Source organism: Apaloderma vittatum, unplaced genomic scaffold (assembly GCF_000703405.1).
Source record: "Apaloderma vittatum isolate BGI_N311 unplaced genomic scaffold, ASM70340v1 scaffold5379, whole genome shotgun sequence".
Classification (NCBI taxonomy): Eukaryota; Metazoa; Chordata; class Aves; order Trogoniformes; family Trogonidae; genus Apaloderma; species Apaloderma vittatum.
The window spans coordinates 1185-28475 of record NW_009733431.1 but is presented as its reverse complement, the minus strand read 5'-3'; the positions used below and the strand labels follow the sequence as shown (position 1 = coordinate 28475).

The 27291-nt window shown below is 36.6% G+C and overlaps 1 protein-coding gene across 5 annotated transcripts in view; it reads right to left on the bottom strand.

Annotated features, from left to right (window-relative positions):
• EZH2 (enhancer of zeste 2 polycomb repressive complex 2 subunit) overlaps positions 1–7855 on the bottom strand; it is a 29390-nt gene extending 21535 nt beyond the window's left edge. For 2 of the 5 annotated variants that reach the window (XM_009875880.1, XM_009875881.1), the window contains exons 1-5: positions 7738–7855; positions 7097–7225; positions 4134–4250; positions 2749–2869; positions 386–529 (exon numbers count right to left, since the gene is read on the bottom strand). In XM_009875880.1, the coding sequence (XP_009874182.1) occupies positions 386–529; positions 2749–2869; positions 4134–4250; positions 7097–7225; positions 7738–7854 (628 nt within the window). In that variant the 5' untranslated portion in view covers position 7855. The remainder of the gene's footprint in view (positions 1–385; positions 530–2748; positions 2870–4133; positions 4251–7096; positions 7226–7737) is intronic. The other 3 variants (XM_009875882.1, XM_009875884.1, XM_009875883.1) reach the window with 2 other exon arrangements.
• Between the last annotated feature and the right edge of the window lie 19436 nt (positions 7856–27291).

The following is a 27291-nucleotide window of genomic DNA, read 5'->3' as shown; positions in this document are numbered from 1 at the left end:
TGCTGAGAGAATTCTACTAGTCAAATTTAGAGGAACCATTGTTTCACCAGCAGATGGAGATGGCAATTCAGAACTCTGACTACTTTAGAATAGTGGTGCTTCACTTTCTGAGGAGTGTCAAAGCATTTCTGAGACAGGTATCCAACTGATTGTTGGTACATTTGACTGTCTCAGTATGCAGATAAACAAACTGGCAAAAGCACCTTTTGCAGGATTCTCTGTACAACTCGTGAAGTAGATGGCAAAGGAAATTATGAAGAAAATGATGCTATTTTAGACCTGAAGCTATCAAGTAGAAGAGTTTGAACAAATTTATTGAGTGATTAAAGAAAAGGGGGGGTAATTTTTAAAGGTTTTAATTTTTAAATTCTCCAGACAGACATACCCATCCTGTTACCTTCCCGATCTTTTTGCTTGTCATCTCTCTCATCAGGATTGTCATCTCCATCATCATCATCTTCATCATCACTATATTGACCAAGTGCATTGACCAGCTCAACAAATATTTCATCATTGATAAATCCACATTCTGAAATCCAGCAAAATTTGGAATAAACAGAAAAGCACAAGGTGTATATGAAGTAATTTTAATCCTTCCTATACCGGAATTAAAATATGGCAAATACTGTAATTTATGAAAAACAATTTTGTATTTTTCCCTCTAGCTTTCAACATATAAACTGAGAAGAGTTAAGAAATACTCAATGTTCATTTCTTAGACTGACAGCTGAGAAAGGGAGAAGGAAAGTTGTTGAAATTTTTCTCTTCCTGACTACCTGTGCTTCATACCAGTAGATATAAATAAATCTCTCTTCCTTAGAAGATTAAAAAAAAAATACTTACTAGCTAGACTATTTAAGAGATTTTATGTCAGAATCTCAATTCCAGCAGGACTGGGTTAAGCCAGCCTGGAAATGCATGCAAACAGTCTAGGAAGCTATCCTTGACCAGCTAGTGAATCTCCAGATAGAGTTTTGGTTGGCAGTTCCAAAGCATCCACTTAGAGACCCTACTGGCAAGGTGATAATACCACCTTGATAAATATCATCTTGACAAAATCAAGAGAAAACGGAAGGATATATAAAATGCTGCATATATCTCCTGATTAGCTTGTATTCTGCTGTGAAATTCAGAGGGTAGCATAGACAGACAGTAAGGCATTTCTGCACAGAAGAAAATTGCAGTTCAGGTCGACAGAGATTGCTGTTATATCTCAAAACACAACCACGAACTGTGTGGGAACTCTGGTGCTTATCACCATCCTCTTGAACCTGGACTGGGGTTGGATGTCAAACAATAACGAAGGAAAGAGGTTTATTCCTATGTAGACCATGAAAACAGGAAAGTATTTGATTTGGATGTTTTAAAAAGAACTCTTAATATATGCAGACAGGTTACTACGAATTTCTTGCCCAAAAGTGCAATTACAGAGCTAGCTTACAATTTTGATTCCTGTATAGGAATGCCTCTGGATTACAGATTCCCACAGCATTTACATTTAATTACAGTCACACAAGAATATTAGTTATTTGGAGGTTAAAGAAACAACTTCGTACTTTCAATATATACTTTTGCTGGACTCATAATACCACTGATTGCCATCATAAACTGGGGACTCAAGGCAGTATAACAAAATTAATTCTAAAGCTAGAGTCATTTAATAATAAATTATATCAATAATGGGAGACATTTACTAGCAATGTCACCACTTTGACATAACCAGTTCTCTGAGAAGGATGTCAGCAATCACTAAATCTATAAAAATATCCAAAGGCAAAACCCCATAAAACATTTCATGTTTCTCATGAAACAGAAAGGCACCAGATATCCTGAGGACATTAACAAGACTGGGGTAGGACTGGGCAGCATTTATTACAGAATTGCAGGCTTAACCTTCATGAGTCGCCTATGATGTACTCAGAAATGTAGTTGTCTGTCTCGGTCAGTCCAGCATTAATGGAAATACAATCAATTTTAAGAAACGATCCCCAATTTGGTGGTGGGTAATGTTTCTGTGAAGGGGGAAGGAGAATAGTCAGAGAAACCTGTACATCTGTAAAGCTCAGGCTTGTATGAGCCAATTCTGAGTGGGCACAAAGAGCAAGTCAAGGGCTAATATTTCATCAAGACTTTAGGAAGCTGAAGAGACAGACCACATTGTAGTCCAGCTTCCACAGGGAATAAGAGGTATACTACACCTAAGAGTACATATAAAGTATACCAACAAAAATATACAACTTTGTTCTATATGCTGACTTACAGAAAGGAGGTTTTTAAATAGCTAATAATTTCCTTAAAGGAAAAAAAACCAAAACTCAGAAGAGGTTATTCTACTGAATCGCATTTCCAAGTGTCGTCATTTTCAGAATTTTACATAGTTCTCCTGCCACTTTCTGCTAGGCAGGACACATGTAGCGACGTAATTATATTCCAAAGCTCTGAGCACAAAATTGAAGACCCCGAACTTGACTTCAAGTTGCACCTAGGCATTATGATGAATCACTGTATGGTCTAGGGAAAAAGTCAATGTGTTTAATTTCTCCATACAACTACTTTAAGACTTATCAGCCTTATGAAAATCCAAAGCAACGTATTTAAATAAGGAAGCTGGTTATATCCAACATTTACACAATATAAGAATTCTAAAGATTCTACTGTAATCATCAAGCATCAGGCCTTAACAAGCAACACTGACAATAATTATTATGTAGGAGGAAATGATTAGTATACCTGAGTGTTTGGGCTCACCTCTGTCTCCGTGCACTTTCCCATCATAATTCTTGATCAGTTCTTCAATAAAGGTACCATCCTGGTCAAGCACTTCATCTCCCATATACGGAATGTTATGTAAAACAGTTTCATCCTCTACCTAGTAACAACAGTTATAATCAAACAGTTTTAAATTGTGGTTTCAATTGACCATCTCTGCATTGCTCTCTTCACAATCTACAAATGTCCAGCCATCACAGTTAACTAACTGGCTTCACTGCTTTAGCACTTTTACCATTACCTAGACTAAAAAAACAAAACAAAAACAAAACACCAAACCCCTCATCTTTATTCAACAATTTTTTTGCATCAGCAGTGACTGACTCAGGATACTGACACTAGCTCCTAACATTAAGGCTAGCAGGACGTATCCACAAGGCTTCTACTATTGCAACACAGTAAGCTACCTGGCTTTGGGAAGCTTACATTTAATAAGTTCAATCTCCCTTCCTTGGTTCTCTTCCACAACAGAAACCACCCCTTCCTTGCTTTGCCAGAGATAAGAAAATATGATACAAAGACTCTAAATTCAAGTTGTTTGAACAGCAAGCACAGAAACATGCCTCAGTTTAATCTGAACTCCACTGTGGTTTTTTTTCCCCTGCATACAGACTAAATGCATTAATACTCCCATGTCTGTATGAGTGGAATTTACGGACCTTGATACTCAGCTTCCAACACTACAAAAGAATCTTCTATTGTTAGGAAATTAAATGTAAACTTGCCTGCTGATCATGATTCTGCAGCAGTGCAAAACATCCAAACACCAATGAATTGAAAGCAAGAAGAAAAATGTTTGGAAGAACTCTGTATATATGCTGATAAAACTGTTTATTTAAATCACTACGCTTTTCAAATAGGTCAGATATCTACATCAGAAATCTAACATTATGGCTTCTGCATACAGTGAGCTAATAAGAAAAGGCTACATAAGAACGACCATTATGTGGGAAGACTATTTCAGGATTAAGTTCTCTTTATTCCTTAAGAATTATTATTCTGCTACAGGTACACTGGTCAATAGTCTTGCAGAAAGACATTCATATCCCTCAGAAAACATTTCCCATTACATGCTTTCAAATAAATGTACATCTGAAATGCCACAGAAGATAGTTGAACATCTGTATTAAATAAACTTAGGGTCTCTTCATAGCAGGTTTTTTGAGGACAGAGGTTTAGTTGCGAAGTTACTTTTTTTAAATTTATTTTATTTGAGGGAACCCATTGCTGGTTATTACTGCCTTATTACCCGTGCCAAAGAGATAGCAAGGATAACTGGCAACAGGTTTTTGCTGGTTTATTTCTAAGATTAGCCTCTTCCTTTTCTCCATTCATTTCTCCTCCTTGCATTTTTCTAAACTTACCATAAAATTCTGTTGAAGGGGAGACCAAGAATACATTATAGGCACAGAAGCAACAGCATTGAGAGTCTTCAGTGGGATGACTTGCTTTGGAAAATCTATGTCACTGGTAACAGAGCACTGAAATAAGAAGCTGAGGTTACACTTACATTGCAACATCAGAAACGGAGATTAAAAAAAAAAAATCACAGAATCACACTACACAAATGTAAAATATTCAACGTGTTTGTCCAATTAGCCGTATCAGCCTTCGAAAAATGCATAATAAGAATAGATTTAGCAGTAACGAAGACACAAGAATTATTTATATGTCAATATTTTTGCTCATAGATCATAACAGTTTTTTTCACTTAATAGTAAGTGTCTCTGACAGTATTTTACTCAAACAATTTCACCTACAACACAAATTATGCTTAGTATCTCAAAACAGATCTAGTACCTGCTACTGCTATACTGATAGAGTATTTACCCAAGTCATCAGAGAGACAATTGAATTCTCCTGGCTTCAGATTAATACACTGCAGAAATAATGTTTTTTGGGTTTTTTAAATAAAATTTTACTTTCATGCCAGCAAGACATCTTACAGAAATAAATCCTGCATGTGTCTAATTCCTGCTCTTTCCCCATTATTGTCTGTCTAACACTATCCTACCCGCAAGCCTTTGACTGCTCACTATTTGCAACAGAAAAAAAAAAAAATAATTAGCTCTTTAATATGCAACTCTGGACATGTTTTTTTGAGATTCAGAGATTTATGTAGCCTCCAGAAGATAAACGTGCCACGGAAATACAGACAATCTTTAGGCTGTTCTTGCATCTATTCAACAGTTAACAGACACAGATGAACTTTTCTCAAATATTGGGATAGCAGTATGAAGATCCCTGAAAAAAGTTACAAACAAAAGCAGATAGGTACATACAAAGCTAGGGAAAGTACAACAAAGAGGATTTGGAGGTAGGTTTAAAAAAAAAAAAAAGAAGAAAAAAAAAAAAAAGAGTTCAGAACAGCTATCATAGCTACCTGAAAGCAAAAAAGGAAGTGGAGACAAAAGATCTTTCTCCTTTCCAGAAGGGAAAGATGAACAGAGCTTCCCATTTCTAAAGAAATACACAAAGTAATGTAACAAACAGTATACAGAGACAGTACCCCGGTAGAATGACACAAGCCAGATTTATTTTCTTTTTAATTTGCAGCAAACAAAATTAGATTTCTGCTGTGTACCTCAATACTCAAGACACTGTCCTATGTTAGCGCTTTATTCCTATTTCAAGTTAATGTTTCATTTTCTAGCCAGCAGCCATCTAGCATACTTTTCATGTATTCTTAAAGAAAAAATGCAAAAGTGAAAAAAATAACTACTTTTGTCTATGGAACTGTAAGTCTCAGGCTGACAAATGAGCTACGTCAAGATAATTCAAAACGTTTGGTACTAAGTCTGTTACGCTGCCCGTTGTTTTGGTGTGGAACTGGGCTTAACGTTTATTTGGCTTGCACAGGACGAGATACTGTCTCTGGCTGATGCTGACTAGAACAGTCATTCGAGAACACCTGTGATGCCCTGAAGTCTTCACCAAACACATGAAGGCTCTCACAAAACCTTTCCACCAGTCACTAAAATCTTAGCCAGTGTCCTACGCAACCCTGAAAAAATTCAGCATGTTAAGAAGATTTTAAGGCAATCTTTTAAACACCCCCTCCCCATTTCTTTGTCTCGCTTCTCTCACTATAAATTATGGCAAGCTTAAATGAAGCATTAGAGTCTTGATCCATGAGACAGAGACTGGACTTGAACATAGTAATTAGTGTGCTCTATCAATTCAGGCAGGAAATCAATTCAGGCAGGCAATTAACACAGAATAGTGAATCAAACTAAAAAAAAAAAAGACAAAAAAAAGAAGGAAGAGAATGGTGAGGCATGATCTTTTACTAACAAAAAAAAAGTGAAAATTGGATGTGTACCTATGTCAACTATTATTAGAAGTTCTGATCCTACAGTGTCATAAATATAGAGCTGCACATGAATAACTACGTATTCAGTCATGTTTAAAAGAAAACACTCAGGCAAAGGTCCTGCTCGCTTGCACTTGAACATGCACGCACACGTGCCCAGTTCCCCATTAGAATTTTGGCAAAAGGAAAATCTGACAAATTTCCTTAAAGAGAAAGCATTTGGTTTGGGTTTAACATATTCACAGTAGAGTCTCACCCTACTGCAGTGAATTAGTTTTCAAGATTATTACATGAAACACCTCCAAACTGGCTTAGCTGGGAGAGATTCCTAAGGAGCTATTCAAAAAAAGAAGATAATTAACTTGGGCAGAAAACAGAAAACTGAAGTAAGCTTAAATGACTGTCTGAGCTACCAACATGAAAGCCAGTTTAGGTGCTCAAATTGCGTCACAATCATGGAAGTGTTTTCCATAAATTTAGTGTCCAGTCTACTTGTGTTACACAAAAGGAGTTAGTTGAGTTGATGTACTCTTAGAATCTCTGTGGTTAAATGACTCTAATTGATATAAAGAAGACTCTATCAAGTGGGCATGTTGACAGCTTTCATGTGCTTTAGCTCACTATGAAACAAAACTACTCATTTGTACCTCTGCAGCTCAACTCCAACAGGAGCAAGATTAAACTGCCAATACCAGGGAGACAAAACAGTTTGATTAAAGGGTGCTGAGGTCTGATTCAAGTATTATCACAAATAAAAAAGCTTCAGTTTTGCGTGTCATTCAGAGCTAGGTAGCCTGTTATGTATTTATTGTTTTCCAGAAGTTATATGATCAAAGTAAATAATACATAAGTTCTTTAAGAGACACATACGAAAAACAATTAGCTGTCAAGTCACATTATGCTGGAAAAAGAAAAAAAAAACAAACAAAAAAACAACAGGCAACTTTCCAGTAATAAAACAAAAACGTGCTAACAACCTTGTAAGTTGAATTACCACAACACATGTTAACCAACCTCCCTGGTCCCGCGCAATGAGCTCACAGAAGTCATGATGTGAACAGGCTGTATCCTGCGTTGTTTCCATTCTTGATTTAAGATTTCAGTTCTTTCCAGTATCTTCTGACGGTTAGAATTAAACATACTCTAAAAATTAATCACAATTGTAAAAATACTACAAAGAAATCAAAGATTCTAAATTCACTTGCTATCTTACAGCATCATATTTACTAAAAGAATAAACAAAACCAAAAAGGACTTTTTAAAAAAAAAAGTGTTCAAAACTCAGCTGTCTAAAGTTTGTTTAAATGTCAGTATAGTTCATTATCCCTTTCTTTGACTAAAACTATGGTCTCACATTTAGAGACTCTGAGGTTGAGTACGGAATTAAGTTCTAAATGGAATTAGAAAGAACACGTGGCTTAAGAAGTTCACATACTTGCTCTCCACAGTCTCATCTGAAACTTAGCATGCTTGATTCAACCATACATAAATTGACCATACCTATTTATAAGAACACAGAGTTAAGACAAGTTTTCTGTATGTTCTGAAAGTATTTAATAAAATTGTTATTACAGGTATTAACTGCAGGTCAGATCATACTTCAGAAGAAAAATAAATTTTTATATCACTTTTTAAGCAACAGAAACAAAAGATACCTTTACTTCATCCGCACGTCGGAACCTCTTGAGCTGCCTCAGTCTCATGTATTCTGATTTCACACGTTTTCGCCAACATATTGGTCCTTTCTCCGATTTTTTTCCTGTTTGACCCATGTTTATCCTACAAGACAACGTCATGATATTATTATCAAATCTGATGCCACTGCATCAGAGGAAGTTAGAGTGAGGTAAGGCAGGATAGAGACATTCTTTTAATACCTTTCATATCTAATTCCTTTAAATCAGACACTTGCAGTAACATCTTAATACAACAACAACAACAAAAGGTGACAAACACTAGAAAACATTCATTTCAATCACAAATCAGTGGGACCATTCACATATGCTTTAAGCACTTCTAATGCTCTAGTGCCTCTATACAGAAAGGTACCTAATGGATTTAAAGGAGTGAAGTGGAACAAATCAAGATTCCCACTGCAAAGATACTCGCTGGAGTCCTTGCCAGCGGTCATGTAAATTAGCTTCTGGACAGCTGCATTCATGGCAGACAAACCTTTCCCTCCTCACAGGAGATCCTCTTCAGTAAGACACCAACCCCTAGAATAGGCTCCCAGAGTTGATTTCAAGTGCAGAGAGGTACCCCAGGTAAAGTCCTCCTACCCAGCCACTCAAGTGTCAAGAGTTCTAGAAATTCAGAGAGAGTTTTGAAAGAGCCAGAAAAAGAGACCTTGCTCTTTTCATAGGTATTCTACAAAAACCCAAACCATCCAGCTGACTGCAAACAGGACACTGATTGCACTTCTACTGATCACCCTTCCGGTACAAAATGCTTCATTTCTAGGTTAGAGGACTGTTGGCAATGAAATTATACTTTAAGATTATAATTCAAACGCGTTGATAGAATATGCCAATCTGCTCAGCATTTCTCAAAATCAAGAACCGTATGCTGCAACTATGCTGGCAATGACTATTTTGACAGCATCCTGAAACAAAACCAGTACACTGAACACTGGCTTAGTCTCAAGAGTTGTGCTGTAACAACCAATAGTATTTCGCTGAACAGCTCAAAATAGCTTTCACAGTACCACCGTGGACTGAAAGGCTGAAATGCCCAGTTGCCCAAGGTTAACACATTCTCAAACAAGTATAATCAATTTGAGCAGAAACAATTCCAACCCCTCTAATTATGAAGGTAAGTAAACATGAACAGAAGCATCTTTTTCAGGCTGAAGTCAAATGCCCAGCGTTACCTCCTCTGCCCCGCACCACAGCTCCCCTGGCAGCCACGAGTACAGCTGTGTACAAAGTTATCAAAAGCTTTTTGCTGCTCTACGCAAAGCAGTTTCGTACAGGCCAGATTTGAGTTCTATCAGACTTCACAATAATGGGGGGAAATCAGTATAGAACCTGTTTATTCTCAATACTACATCATCAATTGCACTGAACACATTTACACTGAACAACAGGCAACAGGCTTTTGTAGCCTGGTATTCATTTTGCGCAAGACATTAAATCATATTTTGTAAGAAAAATTGTTGGGTTTTTAGATTTAGAATGAAGATGAATCCACAGACAAATGGCAGAACTGCCAACCCAAATCATGGGAAGCAAGCTTTGAGGGGAAAAAAGGCAAAGCATACAAATAAGGCCTGAAGAACTTGACTTGAGAGAGGTGGAGATGAATCTAAAGCAAAGGGTCAAATACAGTTGCTCTGCTTCCATGCCTCAATGCAGCAAGTAGGATCTACTTGTATCTCATTTGCCACAACACCAGTGGTTACAAGAGAAAGAGATTAAAAAAAAAGAGATAAGTATTAAAGAATCTTGGACCATTCATGTTGGAGCACGGTACAGACTGCCAGTGATTCAAAGTGCACTACAGTATTGATTGGAAAACAGCATAAAGGCATTATGAAGTATAGAAAATGCATTGTATTATATGCTAAACTAAGCAAAGCAAAAATATGGAAAAACATTCCATTAACTGGAAATAAATAAGATGCAGAATATGTATTATAAAATAACGGAAATCTCAACTTGAATCACTTCAGTTATGGTTCAGCCAAAATACATGGAAAAAGTACCAACGAATTGAAAAGATAAATGAAAGCTTAGCTGGCAATACTCAAGTAGAATACCCCATAAAAACAAAAACACAGATAATGTTTACTTACTATAATACTGCATCTCTCATAGCCCTTCTTATTCTATTTTTCCAGAGAATAACAAATTACTCAGGCTTAAAAAAAGCTTTTCTCACAAAAATTAAACTGTCAAATAAGCCCTGCTCATCAAAAGTAGATCTATATGGAAATCATATACAATTAGATTTAAAACAGCAACAAAACAAAAACCAGAATTCCTGTATTTCTTTCTTACAGCTGAAATACAGCCCCTAAAAGACCCCACAAACAACGATTTAAGACCTGAGAGAAATATAAACCCATTGCGTAAACAAACACAATCTATTTGATTTTTCAGTAATGAATATCATTGTTAACCATTGTATTAAAATGATGCAAAAATCAATATTTCACAAGAAGGTAAATAATTTCTTTTAAAACAGAATAACTTAGGCACACTCAGGTCATTCATCTGAAAACAAATGGGGCTTACAAGAACACTCTTCTCTTGCACTAGTTTCAAGCTGCTATCTGGGACACAACACAGACAACAGTTTAATGTTCAAATAACAAATTACAGAAAATGAAAAAATGCACTGTCATTTACGTCGAGCTCTAGCAAGGAAACATTCTTCAAGATAAAGTAATAGCACTAATGAGCAACAGTCAGTGAGGCACACGCAATGCATTCAGTCAAATATATATATAAACAAATCAGAAACGGCCTCTTAAATGGCAAGTCCGTCTTAAGAGAAAAAGCACCAAGTGGAAACGAAGCATGCTCATGTACAGGTTACAGAAAAAGTATAGCTAAAAAAAAAGTGAAGTGTCCTTAATGTGAATGTCCTTTACGTTTGTAAAATATTAATTTTTAAAATCCTTGAAAACTTATTAATTAGGATTTTCAGCAGCAGTTTTTCAACCCAGGTGAACTATATTTGTATGTTTCTGGGCAGTTTGACATCATGAAGGTAGAATTACAGTGTTGTTAACACATGTACTGTGGTAAGAGGTAATCGTTTTTCTGTCCTTATTCTCAGAAGAAAGTACAGGTGGAAAACAAACAAGGCAGGAGGCAGGGAGAGAAGAGCGTATTCATAGCAGGCAAAGTTAATTCTCACAGTGCAACTGATCCGTCATCTTCACATGAGGACTGTAGCGATGTGACACAATTTCTAACGTCAATTCACAGATTGCCCCAAAGACCATAAATTGAAGAAACTAAACCTGAGAAACTGGGATAAGAAGTTTCACAGAAAAGGACAGCCCATGTTGAGTCAGGGCTGGAGGAGCAAAAAATGAGACAGAAAGATGAATGCCTACAGAAGGGTGTTGGATACTGTCTCCATCCTTGAAAGGAAAAGTAATTTGAAGAATTAAAAAACTTCAGGGAAATATCAACATAAACCCAATCTCTGGGGCAAATTCAGGACTGTAGATGCAAGCTTACTATTGGTCCACTCACACTAGAACCTATGTGTAAATAAAATCCTTTCCCAAATTACTTTCTTTCACTCATAAGTACTCAGAGCTGTAATAAACTCCAGTTTTCACTTTACTAAACAAGAAAAAAGCTGATACATTTTCATTAAATTATACTGTATGGAATTTGCAGCTAGGATTGCAGAACGGAAAAGCTAGTGAATGTTAAGGATTTGTCAGAACTTTTCACATAAAGTTTCAGAATATTCCTTACAGTAGCACAAGCGGCACAAGCTAAATCTCATCTGTCTAAGAATAGTTAAGCCTGTCTTAAGAAGACAGCATATTGTTAAGCAGTTTCCACTTAAGAAAAACATGATACTGGATTGTCTTAGTGCAATGGTCTGATTCTGAGAGCCTCCAGGCCATGGTCCCTCTTCTCTGTCCCCATTTCCCCTTCTGAATCCTGCTAGCTGTTTCTATTGTTTTAAAAGCTCTCTTTTCCATTTTCATCCTCTTCACACAAAGGGCCTACAGAAACCATTTAACTGCTCAAGACCCCTGTCCTGAGAATTTTTATCCAAAAGAAAGAAACTATGTAGCAGTCACCTCTGTTATTTCTGGGCAGAGCAAGCACAACTCTGAAGCAGTTACACTGTTTCCAGAGCAAGCGCATCTCCCAAAGTGCAGAGTGACTTCCAGGAAGAACCTGAGCTAACCTTCCCAGATCTTATCTGGCGTCACACTAAGGAGGGAAACCTCTTCATAAATCCCTGCACCCTCTTTGCAGAAAAAGGAGCACTGGGAAGCGTGGCAAGACATCCCATGTGCTTCCAGTGTCAGCCTGGTAAAGCCTCAGCCAGGCTGTCTCATTGCAGACCGGGCAACAATCACGGCAAGTGAGGAGATGCATGTGCCGCGCTGAAATGCTCCATCCGTAGGATCCAAAGCTCCACTGAACCCAGCCCGCCCTTCTGGGGCACGGCAGAACCACAGTGACCCCACACACAATCCTAACACCCCTATTTTTCTGTACTTGTACTATTGCAGCTACCTAGCCCCCAGTAAACCCAGGTATGGGGTATGTAATGTCCAGATTGGACATTGCATAATTACACTGATGAGAGGACCAATGTCATTCTAAACAGACCATCACCAAATACAAGAAAAAGAACTAACACCTCTTTTTGACCAATAAAGAGTTTGAACTACAGTATTAGGAACAAGACATAATGAACCCACATAACATCGATTTAAAAAAAAACACTAAAAGATAACAAATATATAGCTATTCTTTTCAGTTTCTACTTATGCTTGCATAGCTGGAAATTAAAAACTAAATGCTGCTGAGCATTTCATAATGAAGTTATGTACAAGGTCGGTATTCTTTACAATAAGTTTAAAAGAAACTTAATGCCTACAAGCTTAAATCAACCAGTACTTATTTCAGCAGAAATAAGTGTGCACAACTAAATAAGAAATAAGTGTCTCACAGTGGGAGACAAAGGAGTGTAGAAAAAACTCATTCATATTGCTCCTGGTTTGCCTACAGAATATAGAAATAGCCTTATTTAAAGACAGCATTTTATTTTTCTTCAATAATTTTGGCAACATCCATCAGTGACAGACAAACACACAGATAATTCTCTAAATTAGGCAGCCTATTCAAGCAGTCATACTGCTGTCAAAGATTATATTTAAGCTCCTCTGGCTACCATGCCAAATTTCAGGGGGGGGAAATAAATTAATGAACATTTTCAAACTAGAAATCACGGGAGAACAAATGAGGGAGTGTTCCCTTTTGAAAGAAGGCTATTAGTTTGTAATTGTGCTTAGCATTACACAATATTTTAAACTGTAACAATACTACATTATCTTCCCTCCACTCAGGATTTCTGTTTGAAAATATTTATAAATTATAGCATATTATGTACAGCATAAACTCTCAGTTCTTTTCTGTAAATTACTCTACGCTCAAAAGGTTATTCATATACTTTAAATATATGAATACCCTGATACAATATAGCGCTTGAGCACTCTTAAACAGTTTCAATGTGGGGAGCCAGGGGAGGAGGACGGGGAGGGTGAAAATATAAAACCCGATCAGGAAACTGTGTATGCCACCTGATGCAAACTAAACAATAAAATAAGTTATCCTGGTTTTTGTTACCTAGCGTAATGAAAGAGTAATGAAGGAATAGATGAATTCAGATGAGACAGGTACCAGGGAAATACTACTTTTACCTCCCATAAAGCCATATGCAAATGCTTTTAAATTTGCCTCTCAGAACCTCAGGCTCTAAAGGAATGTATTCAACTGCACGGCCCTGCTCAATGAGCCACACCATGCTGCTTCCCCACCGCTTCTACCTCACCGCTAGCATGCTCGCAGTGAACAGTGACATGCTTCCATTAAATTCTCTGGACTAGAGGCACTGGTAAGCTCAAAGCACGCATCTGAGCTGGCTTCACAAACTATCATCCCAGATACCAGAAACTTATTTAGGTTCAATATTACATGGTGAAGATACTCACCCAAGTAACTTCTTCCACAGCAATGGCATCTTGCAATCATCCCACCCTCCCCAGCTGTTTATTCTCAGCCCTGTACTGCCCACTGAGCTGCAGCCACACTCTCTGAAGGGAAACGCAATAAACTGGATTAAAATGACCAATGGTAAATAAAAGCTCACTCTTTCTTGTGATTTTTTGTTTTCTGAAACATGGATCAGTTTAATGTTCTCATCCACAACTATAAAGCAGGAAGGATTTGTCAGGAGCTCAGATCAACACTGGGGAAAAATCAGTGCAGGCAACCCGACCACGAACAGGCACAGCTTTTATTCATCCCTCTGCTCCGGAGCAGCAGGCATGCTCTTTAGCTGTAAGCTGTTATCAGATCCACACAGCACAGGTCTCTTCAGCCTGAGCATATACTATCTTACTACTGCAGAAATTATTGTATACTAAACCCTCTCACTGAAGTTTTTCAAGCATCTACAAAACTTGGGGCGTTAGTTTAAAAAAAAAAAAAAAAAAAAATCAAACCACCCCATCACACCCTCCTATGCCCTTCAAACAAACAAACAAACAAACAAAAAAAGAAAAAGAAAAAGATTTTGCCCAGGCAGCTGAATTTAGGACAATTTCCATGTTCAAGTCAAAAAGCAGAATTTTAGTAACAGAAAGGTTTAATAAGATTTCTCCATAAGCCTGCAAAAAATTCAATACTTGCTAAAAAAAAGAAAAAAAAACACAAAAGCAAAAGGTAATCTATTTCAAGTATCAAAAATAAATGCACTAACCTTAGACCTAAAGTTGTTCACTTTCTAAAACTATCTCTCAAAAAACTTCAAATGATCTTTTACGTTATATAAGATTTTATTCAGCACAATACCACAAAATGATTGTTCAGATTGTAGCTAAGTATTTTTCAGCTATGTTAATTTATTACTTAGAAATTCTTGGGAATTTACTTTTAGTATTTTACTTGATGTACCCTAAATGTAAAACAAGACATTATGCTTTAGAAACCTAACCTAAACCTTTCCAGAGTAAGCAGTTTCCATTAGATTTTTATTACAATTATCAAGCACCTGAAAATAAACTATCAATGAAACACATACATATTGCCAGAATTAAAAAAAATACCTGACTCGAAAGTTAATTATAAACTAATACTGTCATCTTCCAGATTTGCCTCCTTCATTTATACCAAACTTTTATCAACAGCAAAGAGAGATTAATGAAAAAAACTATGATCAAGAAACAGTATAACTTTCTTGGGCCAAGTAAGAAAAATTGTTCACTACTATAACTTCAGAGCTACTTTCACATTAAATTACACAAGCTGCAGGGGCAGGCAGAAAAATTACATTCCTAGCACTTCAGAGGGCTTTTTACCTGTGCTATCAGAACACACACACACAAATAAAAAATGTCTAGAAGTTTTGTAGTTGCGTGCTACTCCACTTTTTTTCTAAAGCAAAGCAAAACAAAACTTGGTTTTCTTTCAAACTTATCTATGTAAAATAGCATTTTCTTCCATGGGAAGAAAAACATTACCAAGGCCACTGCCTGCTTGGGTGTTGCACTTATCACACTGGACCAACTAACAAAAATCTCCAGCTCTGAAATACAACAACATAGGAAAAAGATTGACATAGTTTATTAACAATATTTCACTACAAAAACAACTACAGTACATTTACTCTTATACAGAATTAGTCACAGAAAAATAGATGGATGTAGTACACAGCAGTGTAGATTTTAATATTCAGTATTATAGAAATGCAGTATTTTTGTTTACAGTGCAGTTCAACCAATCTTTAATCAAGAAATACCTAAAAATACTTATCTCTGCTTTAAAATTTTCATCATGTCGTTATTCCATATGCTGAAGTTCTGTATGATTAAAGGATGATTAAATTTAGAGAGAGAACTTACATCAAAAGCTACCTTCCTCAGATGCTGTTTGCGCTCAGTTTTACCAGCGAAATACATCATCTGTCCACCCCTGGTCACTCATTTCCATCTCTACTCAGCCTTCTCTACCGTGACAGCTTAAATGTTTATGATTCTCTTAATCAAACTAGGTCAGGGAAAAAAAAGAAAAAAAATCTGTCTGAACAGCCCATAAAATAAACATACTTAGCTTTAAATACAGTTTTTCAACAAAATCAGCTTCACAAGCTGGTTTGTTCAGCAGCCACACAAATTCTTGAATCAACACAAGTGAGGGGAGGAGACAACACTGAGGCAGGAACTGAATAATTTCAGATTGGAGAGGGCAGTAGTTTAGGCTTCAACAGAAGTGTCTGTCAAGCCGTGTCATCTCTCTGCCACTCAGTTTTACCAGTACAGAAAAATTATTCTTAATAACTGGAAACAGGAAGCATTGACTAAGCAACCCATGCCAGCTGTGCCACTCTTCAGGCAGATAAATGCCAAGAGGCTTGTTTTGGAACACAAAGGTTTAACCTCTCTCCAGCTCTGTTTGGCAGCGCCTAAAAGAAACTGATCCATTCAAGAACTGACATAAGCAGGTAACTCCAAACAGCTTTTCTGTCCTTCCTCACTTTGAGAGGCTTCAGTAGCTGTGGATGATGCAGGTTAATAAAATACTCACAATCATCTCCAACATGTTTTCATGTTCTGCAAGAATGTTCTTGATTACTCAAGAGGTGGAAACCATTGTGCGAGCTATTGTCAAAGGCAAAACTATTAATTTTAACAAATTTGATGTAAGGAGGAGAACCACCAACAGCCTCAGATGTAGCGATGCCATAACCCTAAATCAAGGAGTAATGTTGGTATGTGAAAGCAAATGTCCAAATCTCAGAATACTTCCTCTTCCTCCCACTCTAGTTAGCGGAAAAACCCTGGCTTGCAAATTAAAAAAAAAAAAGCCTATGTTTCAGTTGCAGTTTGCATAACAACCACATCCAAGACCTTACTGTCAGCCCTAACACCAAGACAGACTGACAACAGCTGTCGGCTTTCCAGGTAATGTGGCCGCACCAAAAGCAGAAGGTCTGCTGCTATAAATAGGCATGCTCTTATTATGAGCAGTCGCATCACAATTAATCTCTATTGTCATGATACAGTTAGTTACCTGCAATTGCTACTTGCAACACTAAAATACATTTCAGTTAGTAGAATCCCTTCAGTAGTACACTACAATATTGTGGGGGTTTTTACATACCAACAACTTAAAAGTTTTGCCTTCACTGGAACAGTTGTCACATTCAAGCCTAGTGCGCTCTCTCCTCCCTGACGTAACCTATGGTTACTAGCGTATTAACAGTTACCTGACAGAATTTAACTTCGAATAACTCCATTTGAACTTAACCAAAACTAAGCAGCACTTTGACTTACCTCTTTGCTTTTGGATGCCAACAACAAATAATTCCTAATGTACTTCACGGCTAGGCCTAGGGAAGAAAGTAGAATCTTAAAATGGCATCTGTCCCCTCCTTTTGTTGGCTGTCTATACTACCTCAGCATCTCTGACAGGATTCACATGGCAAACATGAAAAATTTGAGGTGATTGGTTACATCAAATCAGATCTTTCCTGCACTCAAAAGAAACAGCATTTCCTAACTGGGCCAAAATTGCTCATGCCAGCCTGACAAGCACCCAAACTGGCAGGGAAGAAGAGGAACCATGTGGCCAGGGTCAAGGGAAAGAAGCAAAGTCTCTTCCTGTCAAAGTCAGCAAAGCAGTTGAGCATATCACCCACTTGCCTTACAACACTTATCTTCCGTACCATGTAAAACATACTGATCATAACAGGTAATATTTTTTCTTTACGAGACTTTGCAAAGTCAAAGCAGCTAACGTGGCAAACTACCTCTGCGCCAGTAGCTATCAACGTGTTTCCTGTCACGTCTAGATCAACTAAAGATTGCTCTGAGAAGATGTAGCAAGTGGCAAAACAACAGTAGCAACCATTTGTAACTTATCTACGCCAGTTGCCAGTGCAAGACAAATACAGGAGATGGCTGCAACACAAAAAAAGCTGGCACAGGTTTGCTCAATTCAGGTCTGCCTCATACATCCTACTACAGCCATCACACCTGCATATTTTCAAATCAATGGTTAACAATGGTTGTTTTCCATTTCCTGTTATTAGTACAAGTCTAAGGCTTCGAGGCACGTTCCCTTCACTTTTAACAAAAATATTTAAGAACACGACATGTATGCTCCCAAACTCCTAAACAGGCTCTTTAAAACATGTGCCGTGTTTTTGGCTGTTTCTGGGCCTTATCAAAATTGGACAAGTAATTTCAACAATTTCAAACCAATACATAGAAGAATTAATTCCATATTGCACTTTCTTAAATAACCAGAGCTAAAACCAGATGAACACAGAAATTGAGCACTATTCTAGCCCTTCTACTGAAATACGTTAGCCTATGCAAAATCAAAGCACAAGAGGCAACAGACAAGGGATTTCATTTCAATACAAGGAGAGAATTCTTCACAGTGAGTGCAGTCCAGTGTAAGAACACATTAAGCAGAGAAGCGCTAACATCTCCATTCTTGAAAACATTTTAAAAGTGTTGGCCTTGCCTGAGCAGGACTGGATCAGATGACTTCTAGATGCCAAGTAAACTATTGTACAAGTCAATAAGACTCTAAACTAGGCCTGTCATCCCAAAACCAAGGACCACACGACTTTTAAAGCTAATGCTATGGAGTTTGCTTGCCTTTTAAATTCCAGTTTAATATTTCAGAAGACGAAACAGTCACCACTTCATTCTAAAACTTGTGCTATTTCAATTTGCTACAGGTACAATTTGGAAAACAACACTACCATTAAGGGAACAATAATTTGTGAATTAAAATGCTTAAAAGCTTAATCAGACTGATTTCTTCAGTTTAGTATGTAATCATAATTTTTCTAATCAGTAGAAATATTTTTTTATGTTACAACATCCTTTACCAACTCCTTCAGCTAGTTAGTTCACACATTTCTTCCCACTACTGTTCCATGTGTTTGTTCATTTGAAATAGGCCTTCTCTGCTTAATACTACAGTTGAAGCCTTCGGATTCTACCTCTTAGAAATTGTAATTAAAAAAAGACAGATCAAAAAGCTCTTCCCTAATTAAGAATGCAGTCTAACAAGAGTGCTGCATACTCTCCCATAAACTTACCATTATGTTTAAAATAAATAAATAAAAACATAAAAGGGTTGTTTTCTCAAATTAGTTGTCTTCTTAAACTAGTAGGGTTCTGCTTCTCTTATAGCCCAACCTTTGTGCCTTTGAAGTGTCACTCTCTTCAGACCTTTTACTTCCCGTCATTTAAGCAACTACAGCCTTACCTTGTGCTTGGTGTACTTCAGATCAGGAACCTGATCTCTACCCTGAAACATTAAATGTCTGGTTGGGGTTCGGGTTGTTTGTTGTTGTTTTTTTCTCCAGACTTCAATTTCACTTCCTTTAATTTTTAGTTAAAAACTTAAACACATTCCAAAAGATATCAACAAGCAAGTCAAGCAGTACCTGTGCTCTCACTAGGCAACTACTCGATGACGTGCTTCCCCGCAACTCAAAAGATGTGCCTCCTCCATTACTTCTTCCCAAGCACAATGGGGTTTGGGCCTTGTTACTATCACAGCAGCTCCTTAAGTTAGTAGCTCCCAACTGATACATCACAACATTCACGATCATTGAGATGCTTTTCTGTATCTTTTGAGTAAGAATTTCAGCTTGTTTCAGAACAAGCTTTTAAAAATAATAAATCAAAAAATCACCATTTTGTGGAATATTCACACTTGGTCATCACATGCTACCTTGATCAAGATGCCCATCATAAACAAAATAACTATACACATGCTTTTCTTTTACAGCTGTATGAATGGCTATTGGTGAACTAGAAGTACAGTTCATGACATTTGTAGCAGCACTACTACCAGGCCAACTTATTAACTGTAATGACTGTATATTTATTTGCAGTATTATTTCCCAAACTAAAACTAGTTGGAGTTGCTACTAAAATGTTATAACATAGGCAATACCTTGTATCTAAGCTGATCAATGTAATCAGAATTTCCTCTAAATGGCTGATTTTTAACTTTCCTGTACTAATTAGACTAATGCATCCTTCTGCATACATCCTCTACAGTAACTTCTAATGCAAATGGCAAACATAAATCAGATGCGACATACACATCACTGTGTACATTTTCTGCAACAGATTCACAAAGAACCGCAAGTGCTCCAGCACAATGAAAAGCTGCAGTGAACTCATAATTTATAACAAATGCATAATTAAATAATTCATTAAATAAATAAATAGGTAGATAGATAAATAAATAAATAAAATCAGGGAAGTTATGGAAAAAAAATTACTAGCAAGAAACACTACTTTGGATTGCAGACACTGACGTACCAACAGATAGCAGTAGATCCCGACCAAAGCAATGCAGCTAACCGTGATTCAGAAGACCCAGTGTCGTACCTGCCCCCTGCACGATATGTAACACAGTGACACACACTACGGTAGCCACAGTCCTGCTTCACACACCTAGATGTTGCTAGAGAATGCTCCTATCTCAGATATTAAGAATTCTAACCTTCAGTCCAATTGCCATGTTTGGTAGGAGTCCTCCTTTTGCCTCTCCATATTTAACTCCTGACCTCTGCTTGCCTTGATCACAACAACTACCTTTCTTCATCAATTACTGCTTCTATCTGTTTTTAACAGTCAAATGAATCTCTTCAAACACAGTTTCTCACTACCTCCCAAACACATCAGACTAAAACCGCGTGGAGGACCAGACAGCTTTGATTTTCAAGCGTCACCCCCACTTTGCTGCTTTTTGTAGCAGTGCCAGCATACTTTTACCTGCCACTTGTTCCTGCACCTGTGCTATCATTTGCCTCCTGATGGCATGAGCATTTTTGCAGCCAGAAGCTGACAGAAGCGAGGAAGCTCTCTGGCTGAAAATATCTTGCTGTTCAGACGAAAGTCTGAAGAAAAGTGAGCATCCAGCCATTCTTTCCTCCCCTAAAGACACCGTGAACCATGGCCTTAGACATTCAATTTTAAGTTCCTTGTGAGAGTACTAAATGCCTAAGCCTGCAGCTCCATTTTTGGATTTGTTCATTTCACACTGAAACTCATACCACTTGGTATCTGAAATGCTCATTTTGCATAGTAGATCAGAGTAGTTCAGCTACTGACACATAAGACAGGAGGTCAACGAGTCGGCTCTAGGGCTCACAGAACTCACATTTTCTCTAATCAGGAGCCCTATTTGATTTTTTAAAAAAATAATTCGCCTCTCGTGGTATTTTATTTCTTGATTCCACCACTAACAGTTCATTCACAAAGACAGTTTAACACAATGATGCTTGAATAGTCTTTTCACGAGTTTCTACCACCATTATAAACTGACCAGAAAGATACTAGAAACTCAACTCTTTACTAAGAACAAGGAGGAAAGAAAGGAAAGAATGAGGAGTCAGGCAGCTCTTGGATATTAAAAGACAAGGATTTGTTCCTTCACTCCCTTTTCCTTCATGGAAAAATATGATGAATCTTAATTAATCTTCTCGCTGTTTTTACATTAGATTTTTTTTATTTTTCTAGGTTGGAAAACTACCACAGCAAAGCACAGGTATTCAACATACCTTACCCTATCTGCCAGCATGTTAAAAAATCTGCAAATCAGATTTTATAAACAACTCAGATCTTCCAGAAGTACTTCAGAAAATATAGCCAAAATTGATATAATATTTAAGATATTATGAACCATAGACTAACTTAATAATAGACTAGACTTAATAATACAAAGGACAAAAAAGGTAAGAACTCAATTGGTCTCGACAAAATACCCCAAGCATTTTTAAAGTTTTTGGCACTAACTATAAGTTGATTAAACATGAAGTACCTGAGTAAGATCCAACAATAGAACTGTTCTACAAAACAAGCTTATTTCAGATTTTCTACCAGCCATAAAGAAGGAGGGCACCGGTCTGACAATTCCTTTTTTCTTAATAGCACAATGCCTTTAGATTTATTTTGACACTATGTCATTTGGTGGGAGTCCTTCATTTAGAATATTTACTTGTCAAGAAACAATGGTATGGGTACTTCTCAGAGTTTCATTTTCTTCAGCAGAGAAAAATAAAAAAGTTCTGTTTGTTAATCATAAAATAAAATTTCAATATAAAGAATTATATTTCAAACACATTTCATTCAACAAATATGAGTAGAATAAAAAAGTAATGTAGTGTAATTTGTTTTCAGATAGTCCTTAAAAGAAAAAGAAAAATTCTCACCAGAGTGTTCAATCAGCCTGTATATGCAAGCCTGCAGCTCTCAAAGGTATTCTTCCCTTCCAAAATCAAGTTCTTTCTCTGTATCCCTTCAGCTTTGGTATTTAGAGAAATAAAATCAGACATGAAATAACTGCTGAATACCATGTAAGGAGTAAGAGCAACCATTTCAAATAAAAGTGTTCTAAATTCCCTATGTTATTGCTTTCTTCCAGAATATTTCAACATTCGATACTTTTAGAAAAATACTGGTTTTGAAATAAAAATAGCGAGTTCAAGTACTCATTCACTTGGGTGGGGGAAGGGGGAAAGAGAGAACAGGGAGATCATAACCAAGTATTTTATATTAACGATCAAACCAGAATTGATACTGAAATCAACTGACAACTCACTTCAGTTTGGGCAACATCAGCAAAACACTGTGCAGCAGGTAATGCAACTACTTACTTTCTACTTGGATATTTGCAAGTATAAATACTTCTAACTATATTTGCATGTGTGAGTAAGACTATTTGGATCAAAGATCAAATACAAAAAATTAAAACTCCAAACAGCAGAACAACAACAAAAAAAATCAAGCCTGATTTTGATCATGCTTTTCACAAGTCAACATCAAAATAATCCCACATTTCTTCTGGCTCTTTGTCAGGATAAAGTAAAGGTTTATACATAAAACTTGAACTTCACCTTCGAGTTGTCCAAATGCATACCTTTGAATTTCTCCCTTCACACTCATTCACAGACACCCAAAAGAGGTAATGACTCCCATACATAATCCAAATAACCTCTGTTGCCTAACACCTCCATCTCTTAAAATTCAGCTTTTTGATAACCTGGATAAAATCGGCAGAAAAAGTAACACTTGCTGGGAACACTTAAGGCATGTCTCCACAGGCAAAATAATTCAGGGTGTGACTATTCCACCCAAACTCGTTTTGTGGACACACCTTTTCTACTCTAAAAACTCTAAAATAGCCACCGGTTCTTCAACTCAATCCACACACACAAAAGCAACCCACAACTCCAGACTGGAAATGATCCTGCTACACAACAATTAAGCGGTTCAATAGCTATTGCATACTTCTTTCCCTTCCATAGGCAAATAGCCTAAATTTTAAAAGATTCCATATATGCAGAATTTATTGCAGAACAGTGTGGCAAATTTTGGAGCTGAACCAGTATTTGCCAACTATCTGAAAAAATCTCAAATGAACTTCAAATTATGAAAAAAACTGTAAAAGTTATTTACACATCTCTCATTTTAAAGTCATTTTAAAGCACCTATTATAAAGCATCCCTACTCCATAAGGTATACGGGGATGAAACCACCAGAACATTGGATTAAAAGTTGCCTACAAAGGGAAAAAAGAGACAACTGTTTCAGAAGCTTGATTTAGTGGAGAAAATTAACAAGCAGTTTTTCTTTAAAAAAAAAAAAAAAAAAGCCCCACACAGCCAAAACCAAAACCATTCTACCACCTTCCAGTGAAAAAAAACCAGCTCGATTAGGCTGTGGAAGAGAATTACAAACAGGAAAGCTTTGGGACCAATTATGACTCCCAGTTTCAAGGCAATGATAGACAGAACACCAGTAATGGTTAAAAGTTAAGCTGTTTTAAAAGTAAAACAACGTATGTCAATCTTTTCTCTCAATAGTTAAACAGTAGATTTAACTTTGCACTAAATGCATTAATAATAAATAATCAATACAAACATGGCACAAACTAGCAGACATATAGCTGGAAGAAGTTATCACAAAGGACATATTTTATGCTATTCTTGATCATAAATTGTGTCATTAAAAAAGAGATGATAATAACTTAATGACAAATCCATTTGCCACAGTATAGTTTCATAAGTAAACCATGAATCTGTAGCATACATCTGCCTGATTTCTGACAGAAGCAGCAAACTGAATCCCATCTCTAGAATGTTTTATCTTACTAGTAAAAAAAATGAAATCAGACAACTACACACCAAAAATACAAAGCTTGCCAGATCCACTCACAGTAAGAAACACAGAAAAGAAAACAGCTCACATTAAAAAATAAAAAATAAAAATTACATATGAGCCATAAGGCTTGAGTTTCCTTCCTTTCAAACACTTTGTTTCTTTAAATTACATCTAATAACTTTGGGATTCAAACTGAACATGCAGGCTGTAAAAAAGCGAATGCATGGCAGGAAAAACTGAACCAGCCACGTAAAAGGCAGAATGGGAAGGAGCCAGATACAACAAAAACTGACAGTTGAAATAGGCCTGGTCCCAGATTAAAAAAAAAATAAATTAGAAATATAAAGAAATCATACCCTCCTGTAAAGATGTATTTTCCATTCACATGATATGAAGCCCAGGACATGGACTGCAATTTGTACCACTTTGCCTGCATAATTACACATACAACATCATTAAAGCAGGCACCATATGCCTATATAAAACCCCTCTAATAACGAATTCTGAAGTTCTTCTGCAGTTGTGTATCAAGGAAGTGTTTGTCTGCATAAAGTAAGATATCAGTTTTACCACATTTATTAATGAAATTTCATATATCCAAATTAGAAGCCTTTGAGAGTAATACATCACGTTTTCAAGCAAATGACAATACTATGCTGATCCACTCACATCATTACATTGTTATTTTTATCCACAGCATTCAGAGCGTGCACAGCATCTATCTAGATTTCCAAATGGCCTTCTCATCTTAAAAATACTACTGGTTTTACCAATAGAAAGAGAGCACAGAACGCATTAGAAATCATTCGAAGACAAAAGCATTTTTCACAAATTGAGCAGAAGCACAACTACTGAAAAATTCTATATGCAGTGTGCAGCCAGGTAGCCAAAAGGCTCCTAAAATAAGGTTGTGACCTACATTAATCTGGGAAGGGTTTATGTGTTTGTTTACAATTTCTTCTGGACACAGTAGGGACATTAACAGAGAGCCTCATCTCTTCCAACATTTTTTCAAATTACAAGCAATTTACAAGTCAGTGGTTCATTAGTTAGTTACATATTTAAATAATTCCTTTCTTACTTTTAAAAGAAGCTTAATTTTTCAATATTATAGGCAAATTATACTTTTCATTCTTCTTCAGAGTTGCTCTACCTAAGTTGACTTTTTAATTCAGAATACAGATTCTGACTGTAACACTGGAAGTAGTTTTCTCGGTTTTGCTGAGGATCCAGACCTCAAATCCAGAGTCTGACGCACCTCAGTGAAAATCTAGGCATATAACTAGAAAAAGCCTGGAACAATCACACTATCTACTATTATCACTTAAAAAGAGCAGTATTGTCACTATTGAGCTTTAGCAAACTCCATTGTTTTCTTGCTTGGAGCTCAACAGAAATTACTCCCTTTTCCAAAAAATTTCACTCTTTAGTTTCACCTCATCCACAGACACGCACAGCAACATCCCAAAGTCTTAAACTGATCTCTGCGAGAGCAGACAGAACACCTACTGAATAATTCTATACGTTGCTTCCCTTTTAATCTTTAGCTCAGCAAAACTCTTGGGCATATACTCGGAACTAAAAAACAAACTAAGCATTCTGCTAACTTGTAACCAGTGTTTTTTTCCTTCCCCTGTGACGCGCCTCTCCCTATTTTGCATCCATTTTATATGACTTTTTTTGTCTTGCCTTTCTTTCTCCCAGACATAGCCACTTAATTGAAGTTACCACTTAAACTATGCCAGTACTGGAGTAACTCATCCATTTGAAGATTGGCTTAGCAATTCTAGAACAATTATATAATTTATATACATAGACGCTAAATGTATAGATACATTTATAGATGCAGAGAGCTGCAGAGACGCTGTCTCCCATCAGGAATTGTTTCAATGAGCTGCTCTCCCTGGATCTTGCAGACAGTATGAACAGAATGTTGGTGGCAGCTTTAACACTAAAATAAACCTGTCAATACTGTCCTACAGCTTCTGTTAACTGGGGTCTCGTTTCCTAATGTAACTATTGTCCCAATACTTCATCAAATCATTAAGATTTATATTTACAGTACATAGTCCATTTCCTCCACTTCTTTAAAAATCTGGTAAACGGAATTCTGCTTGGATAGGCAATTCTGTGAAGATGACCTACTTGACTTGGTAAACTTCCTTGCTTAGCAAAAGCCAGGTCCTGTTCTGGAGATTTTCAGCATCCCTGCTGAGGAAAACTTTATTCCTCCTTAATTTTCACAGATACTTCTCCTAAGAGAAGCTAAGATGCATCTATAAATGATAACTGTAGAGTTACAGAACTTTCCAGCTACAGCTAACACTAAAGTTTCTCAGCACTTTTGCTCAAATACAATGTAAACGCTTATTAAATGTGCCTTCTGTCGGTATTGCAGCCATTTTTAAAACTAATTCTCACTGTTCAGTCATGAATATAGTACTGTTGTTTAAAACTTTTCCTCAACTTTAATATTATAGCTGTGAACTTATTAAAATGTATCTATGATATACACAGCTGAAGAAGCTGAATCTTCTTGTGAATGGTGACAAGAACAGACTTTTCTGTCTAATTTCAAGAGGAGTTTTAGAGTGCACTAACTTTTCTGGGACATTGTTGAAATGCACTAGATGCTAGATGTAGCTTATTCTGGCATAATCTGCTTTACAGAAAGTGACAGTTACCTTGCACTCTATACATATATATATAAAATACAGCTAGTACTTTCATTAGCACACTACAAAAATTCTCTTCTTCCTAAGCCAAAGTTTCTTTGCAGGTAAGTAGAAGTTCAGGAATATATTTACATTTCACCTATGAATGTTGCAATGTTAAAGAATAAACAAAAATCTACTTGAGTTTATATCTTCAAGGAAATCACCGTATTTCAGCTTGTTGGCAATTCTAGCAAGAGAGGAAAAAGATACAGCAAGGCAAAAGAAATTGAGCTTGAATTTCAAGTCTCTGGCCTAAGTTTACACACTGCTACTTTAGCTCATTTTGAACTGAGCAAAGACATTTTACCTTCTACTGATGCAGATTTTCAATGTCTGTCACTTTTCAGGGTGCAACTACATATTTTAAAAAAATCTCTGAAAAAAATATTTTTTTCCCCATTTTTTTCCTTAATTAGAATCTTAACTTCTTCCAAAGTTCCAGACAAAAACAGATGTTGGCATCTCATGGAACGTTTTACAGTCACAGATTTCCCCACAGGTTGTTTAATTTTAACTGTTACTTTCATTCCTCGTGTAGATAGGAATGAAAAATATATATATATTTTTTTCCTCTCTCTTTC